The sequence below is a fragment of the Phallusia mammillata genome, chromosome 7 (assembly GCF_965637545.1).
Source record: "Phallusia mammillata chromosome 7, kaPhaMamm4.hap1.1, whole genome shotgun sequence".
Taxonomy (NCBI): domain Eukaryota; kingdom Metazoa; phylum Chordata; class Ascidiacea; order Phlebobranchia; family Ascidiidae; genus Phallusia; species Phallusia mammillata.
This window is the reverse complement of record NC_137258.1, coordinates 9,972,769-9,987,482: the sequence shown is the minus strand read 5'-3', so window position 1 is coordinate 9,987,482 and position 14,714 is coordinate 9,972,769. Positions and strand designations below refer to the sequence as shown.

Below are 14,714 nucleotides of genomic sequence, written 5' to 3'. Positions count from 1 at the left end.
TTAAATGGGTAGTTGTGAAGAATCAGCACAGGCTTGAAAATATATGCAGTTAAATTTTGTTTCATGTTTGTGTTATTACCACTGAGCTTTATGTTGTTCGTTGTTCTAATTAGCGATGAAATTTTATTGACGTTTGTTTAGGCCTAGCCTACTTGTTTTTCTAATTAATAAAATCCAATGTCATTTAATATCGCCCAGAGCTCATTGCCACATTCCTGTGTCGGTTTATCAAACATTACGGTTAACTACACCGCACCTTCACATCGCACCATGCGGCTTACAAACGAGTAAATAACTAAATATACGGTACCCAAATCAGCTGTTCGCCGAAAAGTTAAGTTGAAAGGTTTGTACGTATCGGTAAGGGGAGTTTCCCTTACTAAAACGCTAGCTAAATGACAGCTGCATTAAACACTTGAATGCATGAAAACATTTGTATGTTTTTGAAAGAAATCTTTGTAACGATTACTGTTGCTGCATTAGAAAACTGCAAACTTGTGAAAACTTACTTTTTTAGTTGAATAAAACAACTCGATTTATCAAATAAAGGTCCCAAAATGAGCAAATTAAGTACCATATAGGATTATAGGCATATTACCGATGCCAGATCTCCAAGATAGTTCCTACAGAGTTTAATCACGAAACATTGTTGTGTTTTGAATAAACACTAATACATTTCTTCAAACCACCAGAACCCATTTCAGTAAAGCAAACTAGAAATTATTTAGCCACTTTAAACTAAAGATAATTCCACTTTTTTAGGTTTATACCTAGAAAAAAACAATTTTGCAACATGAACTTCAGCAGGTTAGTGTTACAGTTGCACTAGTAATATTAAAGCAAATTTACAAAAGTTGTAACAAAGTGTCTGATAAAATTTTTCCAATGCCTGTTTTTTATTTAAAAATTGACTAAATTGTGTAGTATAGTTGTAAACTTTATCACGTCAAGTAATAAAATTGATTTGATTAGATTTATCACTCCCAAAAGTGCTGCACGGCTGGAGTCACCTATAAGGTTAGTTTATAGTTAAAACAAACAAAAAATGCATCAAATAATAATTGGTCTGTTTATTTCAGAAAAACAACTGCAATAGCACTACAGAATCCCGACATTTTGTCCCTTGCAAGTGGAATGCCAAATGCAAAACTTTTTCCATTCAAGTCTTTTGACATTGTTACACAATCTGGTGAAAAAATAGCTCTCAATGGAAAGGACATGGGATCAGCTTTGCAGTACTCTGCCTCACAAGGGTATGTTTAAAAATACAAGATTTTACATTAATTTGTTTGCTAACTTGTCACTCTTTTAGAACACAGGATATGATAAATTGGATTCGGAAACTGCACAAAACATTTCATGATCCACCACTAATGGTTCGAACTATTGAACAAGGTGGTTTTAATACTTGTGTTACTCCTGGAAGTCAGGATGGCCTTATAAAAGTATTTGAAATGTTGGTTCAGCCTGGTGATAATGTTGTGCTGGATGATCCTTGCTATGCTGGAACACTGGCTATGGTAATTAACAATATGTCAACATAAACTATAATCCAGCAACAACTTTTATGTTTAGAGTATCAAGTTAAATAAAACAGGATTCCTATATTTCTCACAGCAAAAAAACAATAGTCATTTTTGTTCAAAATGTCTAAAATATTGAGCACTTTTTTTAGTTAAGACCAATGGGATGCAAACTTCTGCCCATTGAAACTGATAAGCATGGAATGATCTCAGAATCTTTGCTTGATCTCATGCAAAGGTGGACCCCCGATGATGCAAAGGATCCAAACTCAAAAATACCAAAAGTGTTGTATACTATTCCGAATGGTGGAAACCCAACTGGGGCCACTGCTACTTTAAAGCGCAAACAAGAAATTTACAAGGTAGAGTGAATACCAGACCAGTGCTTCTCAATGTTTGTTCTTTTACCTTAGGACACCAAGGGATTTTAAACACAGTGTAGCCTTATTTTGTGCCTTTTACAAAAACATAGTGAACAACTAGAATACGTTCATGCATATTTTTATGTTTAAACATTGATGCAACAGTCAGTCTATTTGCTGTGGAGCCAACCATGCACAGTTACTTTAGAATCAACTTTTAAACTATTCATCAACTTTCATTCTATATTGTTGCTTTTTAAGTCAAGTAAAGAAAAACCATTATCATGACCCCTCTGATTAAGATTATAAAACTGTGCACAGTTAAACACAAAATGTCTTCAACAATATTTGTTCTTCGTAAAACATGCTGATAATGTTAATCAACATAGGTAAAAAGTTTGAAAACATAAGAAATACATTACATACTTTTTCCAATTGGATTTTTTAATCAATAAAACAAATTTTACCTTTTTAGGTTTTTACCTTTTACATGTTTGTTTTAGATTGCACAAATGTATGACATGGTGATAATAGAAGATGACCCATACTTTTTCTTGACATATGAAGTAAGTGTAATTAGGGTTTTCAATATTCTTGTACTGTGACTGGCTTAACCAAAGCTTGATTGATAATAGTGTTTGCTGAAAAATCAGGGATCATGATTTAAGTTTTAGTTCTTAAAAATAACTGATTCATCTGAAATAAAAAAGGTTATGAGGCATTGATGTGTAAAACAGGAGATGTTTTTCAGAAACTAACTCCAAGTTATCAATCATTGGATGTTGATGGAAGAGTTATCAGAAGTGATTCAATGTCAAAGGTTTGTTTTTACTGCAACATGATTTCAGGTTCTGGTTCATAGTAATTTAATTTGCTAAACTTTTAAAAATTAATTACAATATTTTTTTAACTTGTGATACACTATTTATTAAGCATGCATATGCTCCTTTTGTTAACATGTGGACAGAATAATGTTTCCAAAGGCTGGACAAGGTAGAGGCCCTAAATAATGGGACAAATCTGCTCATGCATGGTACAAAAATTAACCATAACTTCTATAAGGTGATGTCATCTGGTCTAAGGGTTGGTTGGATTTCGGGAGCAAACTCATTTATCCAAAGACTAATATTGCATCAGCAAGTATCAACTTTACACACCAGTACTTTGATTCAGGTGCTAATATTGTTGCTAGTCCTAGAAAACTGTTATAATTTACAAAAACAAAAAAACAAATGTATTTTAGATGATGCTGAGCAAATTACTTGATCAGTGGGGCATTGAAGGTTTCAGAAACCATGTTGAACAAATTCAAACATTTTACAAACAGCAGAGGGACATCTGTATCCAATATGCAGATAAATGGCTAAAGGGTAGGACTATCTGATTTGTTGGCCAACACTGCCACCTGCAGCTGTTAGCAGATTGAATAAAAGCACAATCTGCAAAATTACCTAAATGCTCTCACAGTGGTTAATAGTTTAACTTGTAATGTTAGTTATTTGGAGGTTGGGATATTTGTTTTTTCACTCTGGTTAAAAATGCTGACTCTGATTTGAATGTAAACTTTCAAGAATTGAAAGACTAAAGTGTGAATTAACATTTTACCCCAATTTGTGCATTTAGGTTTAGCAGAATGGAATGAACCAGAGGGTGGTATGTTTTTGTGGATGAAATTGATTGGAATTGAAGATACCACCAAGCTGATCCAAGAGAAAGCAATGGAAAAGAAAGTGCTTTTGCTTCCAGGGTCAGTGTTTAATGTTGAGGAGGGAAAAGCATCATCGTACTGTAGAGTTTCATTTTCTTTTGCATCTGACGAAAAAATGGATGAGGTACGGAGTTTTTTTGAAGATGTTTGGGTAATTTTTTGTTACGCAATGGGTCCATTTCCTGTAAGGCAGTAGTTCTCAAACTGTGCATCGCGACACCCTGGTGCTTCGTTTCAATTTTCCAAGGACATCACAGAATAGTTCCTTTTCGTGGCTTTTTGTTGTTGTATCAATAAACACAACTTTAATGATAAGTTTCCTCATTACCTTTTATTTGCTGGTGCGTCGCAAGTCCAGAAAACTTTTTCAGAGGTGTCGCAACAAAAAAGTTTGAGAACCACTGCTGTAAAGGATCGACTCTAATTACACTGTTTTTTCTTTTTTTGTAGGGCGTGGGGGGGGACATAAAATGTGTAATTAACTGTGATGAAAGTTTGACAGCTGGTAGATATAGTCATGTATTTTCTTTGTTGACTTCATAGCCCTAGTGCTTACACCAGAATTGAGTAAATCATTTTTCATGGTGTTCATCACCAGAAAGTTTCCACTAAATATACTGCTTTGATGAGCTAGAGTGGTTCTTAATCTTTTTCGCAGCTGAGCCCCTCCGATATTTTTTAGCCTTTGGTCAAAACTTAACAAGTCACATTCAAGGTTTCTTTTTGTTTTGTGGGTCATAATTAGCTTTTAATCAAACAGGATGGTAACACTTATACTGTTTGTCATATTGTGAAACTATGACATCATAATATGAGCAACTTGTTTCAGGATTGCTTTAATTCAGGCAATTTTTAGTTTGTTTTATCAAAATTAGGCAGTGTATTTCTAGTAACTGTACAGAAAAACATTAAGTAATAAGTTTTACTGCCAATAAAGATACGTTGTTTTGCTGCTTGTGAATATTGCACACAATGTTCTTTGTTGTGTCAAAACCCTAGTTACAATCTTCCAGTGTTTTTCTATTTAGCAGATAAAAATTGCTATTTATTAGCAACTATCAACCCCTTAAAGTTGATGAATATTTGTACTCCAAGAGACCTTTGTTGAACCCCTAAATAAGTGTTACCGAACCCCTGGGGTTCTATCAAACTCAGGTTCAGAACCACTGAGCTAGATTGAACTTGTTGCTATGTTGCCAAAGCCCTGCTGGGTGACTTGGCCTTCTACAGTTGGTAAAAAAATGGTTTAGGAATAAGATTTACATTGGTTTACTCTTTAAAATTTACGCTTATACAGTATTGAATACTTGACATGTGACTCCTAAGTTTCTTCCTACAGAAACATCAAGATTATGAAAAGTTTGCAAATGTGGGACCTAAATTAATTGGTGGACATATAGCTGATTTCAAAAAGGTTTATTCTGTATGTGCCATGTTAAAGTAATACCAGGGTTTTGTAGTTAAACATGTTGGAGCCAGGATGTATTTTTTAATTATGGGTCCCCTTAATTATGGGACGCATATTGATTTCACTATGTGTTTTTTTTTTCTCCGGTGAAGTTTGTCCATGCACTTTTGGCATGAAATCTTTGGTGAATTTGGATGAAACTTTCACAGATGGTAGATATAGTTATGCAGATGTGCCATCTGCTTTGTTTGACTTGATAACCCCAGTATTTACCCCGCTAGACCCCAAAGTGTAAAACGTTTTTGTATGTTGCTGCGCACCACAAATGAAAGATTTCTGTGGTGGAATGGTATAATAAAGGCAACAGAACATCTGCTATTTGTGTTTGTGCATTACTAGGTGGGCGTTTTTGCACATGCTAGTTAGAGGGGTGTTAACAGCCTTATGACGTCAGAAGCGTTGACGAATGTTGCTTATAGCACCTCTAGTGGCCAGAATTTTAAACATTGTCTGAATTGGATAAAATTTTACATGACTGTTGATTGGGTCATTGTGATTTCATATTTCATACGTTTGGGTGTTGAACCCCATCAGTTACCCCACTAACCCCTGAAATGGGTCAGTTTTTTAAACGATGTCGGAATTAGATGACATTTGGACAGCTTGTAGAATTTGTCATTTATGGTGTCAATTGCTGTGTTTAACCCTGCTAGAGGGGTATCTAGCCCCCTAAAATGGGTGAATTTTTTAAACATTGTCCGAATTGGATGACATTTGGACAGCTTATAGAGTGTGCTATTTATAGTTGTTGTTTGTTATGTTCAACCCTGTCCCCCCAACATTTACCCCACTAGCCCCCCAAAAAGGTTATTTTTTAAACAATGTCAGAATTAAATGAAATTTAGATAGCTTGTAGAGTGTGTTATTTATAGGTGTAGAATGTTGTGTTTTACCCTGTAGCTCTATCATTTACTCCACTAGCCCCCTACCATCATGTGAAATTTGACATTAATAGGAACCAATTATTGTGTTTTAGCCTATTTTCCCACTATTTAATACTTTTTTCTCAGATAGACCATGAAATAGAAGAACTTTCAAAAATGTATTAATGGAATGAGTTTAAATTGTTTGTACTCCTTATAACATGTTTATTTATGTAAAGTACCGATCACTGTGTTTGACCTAATAATACCAAACTTTCTCATTGTTATCTCTTGAAATGCTTTATTTACAACTTTGCATGTGTGGGGGACGCATGAGTTTCTGCTTGCAGAAACAACCAAGGTTATAAAAGACAGTGGATGATATGGGACCCAATATAAAATAAGTGTAGGAAATATATTAATGTTTTATAATAGGTTATAGTGTATATGCAAGGGAAATATGTGCTAAGCCACCCTTCTAGTATTGTTACTGTCCTTAAAAGCAAATCTGCAAAGCATGAATATTTAAAAGCAATTGGAACTAGAAAAGTGGTTTTCCTGTATTCGATATCCTATTTAATAATATAACATGTACACCATGTTGTGACGAAAGGTATAACAAATTGTTTATAATGTAACTTTGTATCGCTGGGGGTATTTTCAGAATACAACTTTGTAGCAATACTATATCATTTAAAAATTAAATCAACAGTCCAAATTTATTTATTTGTGCAACAAATCAAAAACAAAACCGCACTACATTTCAACCAACTGTAACTACAGTTCACATAATTTTGACATATTAAATGCCATTGACAAAAATAAACCATGGATATTATGTTTTATGTTGCGTACATTAACTCAGAGGATATATATACCAGATACTATTGCACAAAATATTTTCACAACAACTATAGACAATCATCACTGATGAAAATACATGGGATTGTATAGCTATAATATAAGCTAGGTGCAAGATGTAGATCAAAAGAGATTGTAAAAGCATGCAAAAAAGCACCACTTTCACAGAAAACAGGACAATGGAAACTAAAGCTTATTTCATCCTTTTGGTGAATGGAAATAACATCAACTACTTGGTCATGCACCTTAAATAACATGTTCAATTAAACCAGGGGTGGGAAACCTGCGGCCCTTCATTAAAGGTTGTGCGGCCCGCAGAGACGCTTCGATTTCAAAAGTATTGGCAAACCAGTCCAATTATTACACATTTTTAAGCTGATTAATGCGCCTGATGCTAGTTTTCTGCGATGTAGCAAAATGTGGCTAGAATCAAATATGAATTATACTTAAACAAAGCAAAATCACTTTCTGTTATGCATATGTGCGGCCCGTGATCCAATTTTGACATTTATAATTGGCCCTACAGTAACAAAGGTTGCCCACCCCTGATTTAAACCCTTTCTACCATACAAATGCTTGAAGAAACCCCCCTGGTTAATTTACAACCTGCAGTTCGTACACATTGTTAAACAGAGGTTTCGTATGAATGCAATGGTACTGCATCAACTGTTGAGCTAATGGTGTTTAAATTTGGATGGACACTGAAGATTGCACTTGTCAATGGTCGCTCTACTGGGAGTTGCTGCTCGATTCTGTTGTCAGAATCAAATCGGACATTTTTTGTAAAAGATTTTGATCTTTGCAAAGTTGGTCTGTAGACTTTAATATAACTTGGGCCAGCCTGGTCATCTTTGCTACTTGAAGGTTGTTCAGTGTTGGGAACTGATGGTTCTGATCCACTGAGGTAGCTTCGATGATGTCTCGGGTGAACATCCACTCTTACTCGAGTAACACCAGTGTCCCCAAGAAGATTATCATCTACACACAACATGAACGTTACAGAAACATTTATTCTCAATGATTTGCACTACTTGATCTTTAACACTAACCTGTGGAAAGCAGTTTGTTTGACCCACATATATTTACCCGAAGCTTTACTTGTACCAGTTTAGTGTTTTTGTTCATTAGTTATGACTTGTAATGATTTAAAGCAGACCATTTACACACAGTGACTACATGAGTGTATCACACTCAAACTGTATCATATATTAACTGACCGGAATCTCTACTTTCATTGTCGCTTGAGTTGTTTTGTGTTTGCCACATCCATCGTCTGAGAGTAAAAACAGACCCAACTGATGTGGCCAAGTTGTGACTTCTATGCATGACACTAGAGCCCAGCTTTTCTATATTTGTGTTGATGTCCTGTAGACATAAAAAGGCAGAAAATACAAAACAGTGCTGCTATAATTCATATGTAAGTCTGGATTTGTCAAACAATCACTCTTGTTTACTTGCATGGTGGGTATGTTGGGCATGGTCGGCATAGAAATGCTTGGCATGGAGATACTTGGCATAGAAATACTGGGAAGTTGTACACCACTCGGCATTTCAATGTGGAGACGGTCCCTTAGTTTAATATGAGTAATTGTCAATCACAAGATTGTCTGGATTTTATTCGAATACATACCTGAGATTAGCAGCATATCCCCACATGTTGTTGGAGAACTCAGAATGCCTTGCATCATACAGTGTCTTTTTGACAGTATGTGCACCTTTTACGACAGTGTCCAAAAACATTTGCTGACATGTGAAATCATATCTACTGTAATGCCTGTAACACAGAACAACTTGTTGTAAACCCTAATGAAACCAAGTTTAGTTACAACGAAGTGAAAATGAACCTGTTTGCATTTAGTGAGGCCATTGATTCATCAAGAGACTTGGAACGGTATTTAATCGGTGGATTAATCTTCTCTTCTTCTTTTTGGGCTTGCAAAGCTTTTTTGTACTGACGCTTCCTCTCAACATGTTCACATATGTACCTTTACATGATATAAAACGTTTAAGAGGCTAGGAGGAAGAAGGAAGCAATCATTTTTTACATAGTGTAGTCTTGACAGGAAGTTTTAAACAGGAAAAAAAATGATGCAACACTGTACATTGTAACAGCATTTACACGCAACAGAACTTTAACACAAGCAGCAGAGAATACATTTGTTAAACAACTTCTTAGCTGTGTAATCCACCCAAATGAGTGATACTTACATGCACATATTGATGGAATTCACCACCACTGCAATCATGAAAGCAACACATGCTACTGATAACAGAATGATTGTACTTGTTTGACCAAGCAGAACACTCAATGCCACTGTTGCCTCAGTTGTGCTTATGTTGTTATCAGCTACACATCTGTGATTTAAATAGAAATAGTTGAAGTCCATAGTTGGAAAATGTTAGTATGGGTTGATATTTGCCAATTTAAGCAACTGACATTTATATCAGAGCCTATTAAAGCAACTGACATTTATATCACAGGCTATAAAAATGAAGTGAAACAAAATGGGAAGATGGATTAAAAACTTTGCATCATACCTGTAGACCCCTGTTTTGAACAATCTAACATTATGGACAGTAAGCATATCTCCAAATTCAGAAAGGGAATAGCAATCTTGTTGATTACTGCTTTGTGCAATGCTGGCGAAAGAAATGTTTTCCTTCTTGGGTGTAATCCAGTGAACCACGGGCCTTGGAGATCCACTTACAGAACAAACTAAAGTTCCACTTTGAAATTCAGCAGCTGTAACATTGTGTGGTTGTAATATTGAGGCATTATGGCAAACTAAATCAGATGCAACAAGATCTTCAAGATGCCTGGAATAGAGTTGACTAGGTTGCTGACAAACAAATTTTCCTTTTGCTTGTGGGGTCTGCACAACCCAGTTTTGTAAAGTGGTAAGAAAGCAGTCACATGACCAAGAATTGTTGTTGAGCACAATGGTTGGAACTTCATTGTCAATTGTTGAGCCATTACCAACAAATTTGTTGAAAGTCTGCAAAATCTTCGGGTCAATATGCTGCAGGTAATTGTAAGACACATCCAAAAAACGGATGTTGGATAAAACTGCTGTTACTGAACTATCAATCTTCACAAGCCTGTTGTGAGATAAATATAAGGAACTTAAATAAAAAAAGCATTCACCAGAAAAGGTATTCTCAGACAGCATTGATATTTGGTTGTAGTCCAGCTGCAACTGTGTAAGATTGAACAAGCCTGCCAGCAGGCCTGTGCATGTTGGAACTTGTAACAAAGCATTATTTTGAAGATCGACGGTTTCAGCATTTATTGGCAGCATAGGACATTTGCTGCAAGAGGTGTCAACATTAAACTTATAGATTGAATTGACTTTCTTTGCTGTAAATGTGTGTATGGATGTCAACGTCGAGAGGTTCAAACTGGTACTGAACGAGTTTCCAGAAATATCTATGTTTTCCAGAGACGTTAGAAGAGTCAAGGGTACAGTGGTTCTAAGCTGATTGTTTTGCAGATTTAAAAATACAATCTGAGGCAAAGTACTTTTTGCTACATCAAGGTTTGTAAGTGCATTGTCAGAAAGATCAAGGGTTTGAAGATTTCCCAATACCGCTCCATAAGGTGCTTGAAATGTCTTCAACATATTAGAGGACAGATTAAGCTTTTGTAGGTTTGTGTTTGATTGTACAAGTTTTAAAGAAAATGAAGTCAAATTGGTCTTCGTAATAGTGAGAGAATGCAAAGTGGTAAACATATCAAGCTTCTGTTGAGATGAAACATGGAAACAGGAAATTTCAAGGTGCCTAATCGGAAAACTGAAGTTTAGTGTTTCAACCTGCAGCACATCTTCACAACTTTTCTCTTCAGTTACATTAACCAAAGATATGTTTGTTGTGGGTTCATTATCCACACCATTACAAACCACCCTGTGTTGTGAGGTTGGAAGAAGCTGCTCACACTGGCAAAATTGATGGCACTTGAATGCACCTGTGATTGTACATTGTAGACACAGAACTATCCAGACTAAAGTGACAAAATATGCCATATTTTTACTTTTAGTAGCATTAGTGATATTTTTTCTTTAAATTTTCATCCTCTTCACCAAAAACCTTTAAAAAAATGAAAAGTCATTTGAAACAACATTTTTCAATCCACAATTAGCAAAAGCTGTAACAAATTTCAGCACAATAACATTTGAGCGCCTCTAAAACCCTGAATCGCGGAAACATTTGAATTTTACTCATGGTTATTGCTTTTTAGGTTGGGGTGAGGGTTGGTGTAACAAGCTGTTATTATTATACATATGAAAACAATTTCCACCCAATGGCTGTCTGGCTGACCCGTTATTCAAGTTAAGCAGTTTTGGGTTAAGCATTTTCCGTTTAAGCGGGTTTATTGACGTCGGAAACTTGCTGAATCCCTTCTAGTTAGGTACAGTCTTTGTTATATTCTTATTAACCTTAACCCAAGCCTAATAGCTCTAACCGTCAGCAATTTTAACCGAGATTCACCGTTTCCCGCAACGTCCCACGAATCAGCGTTTAGGTGTTTGCTAAAACTGTTTGGCTAGTTTAGTCACCTCACGTTTTCACCCACTTTCAGATCACGATTAGGTGATATACTCTAACCTTCCATTATATTAGCTGAGAGCAACGTGAAGCACAGCAACATAACAACACTTTTATTTACCAAAGCTAAACAAATATTGTTTGGACTTCGATCTTTGTTCAGTTTATGCAACTAAATGTGCAAATAATTCATTCTCTACAGTCCGTACCACTACAGTTGCATCAGTTGGGAGTTGCCAAGTCATTTTTACAAACCACCTAAAGCTAAAACCAACCTAAAATCGCCTCAATAAAGCCCCAAGACCTAAATTTACTGCAAAGACGTGATCAAATGCCAAATAGTTACAATAACTTACAAATCGGCTTCGTGACAATCTGATCAAAAAAGCGCAACCCGCAACCCAGTCCCGTCCTCATTAACCAGCCCAACTAAGTGAAAAAAACGCCACCCATGCAACACTGCTGCTTTGTAACATCAAAAAACGTTTTGTAATTAAACGAACTGCGTGTTGTCAACCATGATGCATTGCAAATTTAAAAAATAGTTTTTAATTTTGCTGTTCTGTAAAAAATTTGTTTTTCGCAGGCTTTTCGAAGACTGGCCGCTTTGTTGGAGGAAGAACGCGCGAAAAACTAATTGTCTATTTATGTGAATGTAATGATTGTTTGCGAATCGTGGAAAATTTGCTACGATAGTTGAGGGTTATCAGGTGTTTTTGTCTTATTTGTTCTTTTTCATTGCAAAAATGGTTTTGGTTTAGTGTTAGTGAGCAAGTATAGCCTATTTGCTGTTACACATTTGATGATATTTGCCTATAGAACATTTTTGTCGATTTTTACATTACCCTTTCCAGAGGCCTCAACCATGTAAACTATTTAAGTGTTGGCCCAAGCAAGAGATCATGTTAAAATTCTTAATTTATTACTTTTACTGTGTTCGTGGGCAGGGGCGTATCCAGAAATTTTTAAAGGGGGGGGGGGTCCAACGTTTTATTTTGGGAAATTCCCTAATGACGTCATTATACGTCATTAGATCGCTTCGAAAAATTTTCCACACAAAAGTGCTAAACCGCACGAGACTGAATACGTAATTGACATGTCAAAATGCCACTAAATTGTCGCTTATTTCGTTTTCTGGTTCAAAACGACGCGTTAAGCGGCAAAACGCTTTGTCCAAAATTGTAAGCAGGCCCAAAACCGAAACCCGGTCCAACTTTCGTCTTTGGCGGTTTCTCTACCTGTCCAATTGGCAGAACCACAAATTATTTTAGCAAAAGCTTTGTAGTTTTCTGATCCCGCCGCTGCTATTTAGCTTACTCAGCAAAACTGCAGTCAGGCAATCAAAATCGTTGCTTAAAAAAACGGGAAGCAATTTCTAAAGAACTGAACGCCTTTCTGAAGCGGTAATCCTACTGTTAAGTTGCGCAATGTCACGGATGCACTAAAGTTGGTAACTGCAGAAGGCAAAAATTGTGCCTGGCGAGTAACAAATTACGTTTACCTGTGTGTGGCAAACTAATACGTGTTTGTCAAGTCGAAACTGTTAAGTTATTTTATTATTAACAAAGTTAACAGAAACAATACAACATTAAACGTTTTTAACCATTTTTACTCAGTTTACATTGTTTTACTGCAAAAACAGTTGCATTTAGTACATTTAACACTAACAAAAACAAATTAAAACTAGCGTTCTAACCGGAACGTAACTTTTCGCTTGTTAGCGCATAAAACTCCTTGTTAAACCCTTGTTACGTCACAATTAGCGATTAGATAACAAGCGAATACAAGAGATTGAAAGCTCACGGCTTTGAGATAACGACTTCCTGTTATCACGCAACGGTAACGGAACGATTTGCCTATTTAATTTACACACAAATTTTTTGAAAAGGGGGGGGGACCCCCAACCCCCCCCTTGGATACGCCACTGTTCGTGGGTGTGTCTAATGTTTTTTTGTTATGTTGGTGTAGGGTAAAACCAGCACAAATTCTACTGTGTTTTAGTAGATTAATCCCCGTTATTTTGTATGGTTTTAATCCACTATACGGTGGCCTGTAGCCTATACTGGTACGAAAGGCAGTGTATCGACAATTTGAATTTTCGTGTGCAGAGATATTTAATTACAAATGACAACATTTTACGAGCGACCTCGCGAAATACTTAAACTGAAAAGCGTCGGTCAGGAATTAGCCTTTGCAGTACTGAGTGCGTTCCGCCTATTTGTGACCATAACTTCTAAATAAAAAAGGCAGTTTTTCAAATCAAGTTTCATAGTAAAACGATGCCTGTTTGTGCACTTTTTGTTTGCAAAAACGTATGCGACTTAAACAATGAAGTGCGTCGTCAGCATTTGTTGCCACCCGATCGTGGTAGTTAAAAAAGTTCCTAACGCTTCTTTGAAAAACTTTGATTAGGCTATATTTTGCCCTTTATTGGAGCCAAATTTTACCCGCTAACCCGGAGTTGTGCATGGGGTCAATACGTGTAGTGTACTACAGAGTACAGACGTCATGTGTGTTACGGAAGCGTATATCTAACGCTGATGTTTTGTTTGTTTTTACCAGTTTCATACGATATATGATGTTAGGTTTTGAAAATATTTTTCAAATTTATTTTTGAGTTTTTAAATTTAATAATAGCACTAAAAAATTAGGTAATTTGCGCCATTCTGGCGTAACAATATGTCACAAAGTTATTACAGCGATTACAGAATTCGCTTTAGTGATGTAAGACCAAAACTTTATTTACCGTGTCGTTTAGCTCCTAAAGATAAATTTCGCGATAAACATATAGGCTAAAGAAAAATCTCGAACATAGACAACACAGAAAATTTAGCTTTTCAACGTGGGCTTCGGCAGAAAATTTTGCAAAAGGGGGCAAGTTTGACACATTGTTTACTTAAAAAAGACGATGTAGTTATTAGCTATTAATTTTATGTGTTTTGTGGATTAATTATAGGCTACTTTTACAGTAAAGATTATGTAAATCAAGTTGCTTTGGAATTTTACCGATACGGGTATAGGCCATACCGTATTTATTCGGTGTTCAAACGTTTTTTTACCCTACAGTTAGTGCAACTTTAGGCAAAAGGTTGAAGTACTTCTATAATCTTATTTGGCGTCAGTTTGTGCCACTGAATCAGTTTAAATCAAAGCAGAATTAAGAATCTACTGTCACCATTGCTAAACAATAGCCTTTATTGCATAACAACTACGAAAAATGCAATTGTTCGCGCACAACATGGGCGCCGCCACGTAGGGGCAAGAGGGGGCACTTGCCCCCCCTTGGAATTTCAGTGTACCTCAATTTAACATATTTAGCAACAAACCTAATTAAAGTGGCAGCGTGGGGATTTGTGACATCGTTCAATGCTTTAACTTTTAGGC

At 36.1% G+C, this 14,714-nt stretch overlaps 2 protein-coding genes across 2 annotated transcripts; one reads left to right on the top strand and one right to left on the bottom strand.

Moving 5' to 3' along the window:
• The first annotated feature begins 669 nt into the window (after positions 1-669).
• On the top strand, positions 670-13,468 carry LOC145238256 (kynurenine/alpha-aminoadipate aminotransferase, mitochondrial-like). Its single transcript, XM_080101370.1, has 11 exons — positions 670-807; positions 973-1,017; positions 1,080-1,253; positions 1,313-1,520; positions 1,676-1,885; positions 2,389-2,451; positions 2,637-2,705; positions 2,948-3,058; positions 3,129-3,255; positions 3,509-3,717; positions 11,917-13,468. Exons 1-11 carry the CDS (start codon positions 794-796, stop codon positions 11,965-11,967), a joined length of 1,281 nt encoding a protein of 426 aa, XP_079957496.1. The 5' UTR covers positions 670-793; the 3' UTR covers positions 11,968-13,468.
• LOC145238255 (uncharacterized) lies at positions 6,630-10,893 on the bottom strand. The gene is made up of 7 exons (XM_080101369.1): positions 9,324-10,893; positions 8,994-9,140; positions 8,630-8,770; positions 8,416-8,559; positions 8,240-8,354; positions 8,003-8,150; positions 6,630-7,763 (listed from the first exon to the last, which is right to left on the bottom strand). The coding sequence occupies exons 1-7, from the start codon at positions 10,805-10,807 to the stop codon at positions 7,411-7,413; spliced, it is 2,532 nt and encodes an 843-aa protein (XP_079957495.1). The 5' UTR covers positions 10,808-10,893; the 3' UTR covers positions 6,630-7,410.
• Positions 13,469-14,714: the final 1,246 nt, after the last annotated feature.

Excerpts from the sequence above, each read along its gene's own strand:
- LOC145238255 (XM_080101369.1), bottom strand. The coding sequence starts at position 10,807 with ATGGCATATTTTGTCACTTTAGTCTGGATAGTTCTGTGTCTACAATGT. Across the intron at positions 8,560-8,629 it reads GCCTCACTAAATGCAAACAG|GCATTACAGTAGATATGATT; the intron begins GTTCATTTTCAC and ends TCTGTGTTACAG. Across the intron at positions 8,355-8,415 it reads GGATATGCTGCTAATCTCAG|GGACCGTCTCCACATTGAAA; the intron begins GTATGTATTCGA and ends TATTAAACTAAG.
- LOC145238256 (XM_080101370.1), top strand. Across the intron at positions 1,018-1,079 it reads CGGCTGGAGTCACCTATAAG|AAAAACAACTGCAATAGCAC; the intron begins GTTAGTTTATAG and ends TGTTTATTTCAG. Across the intron at positions 2,452-2,636 it reads ACTTTTTCTTGACATATGAA|AAACTAACTCCAAGTTATCA; the intron begins GTAAGTGTAATT and ends GATGTTTTTCAG.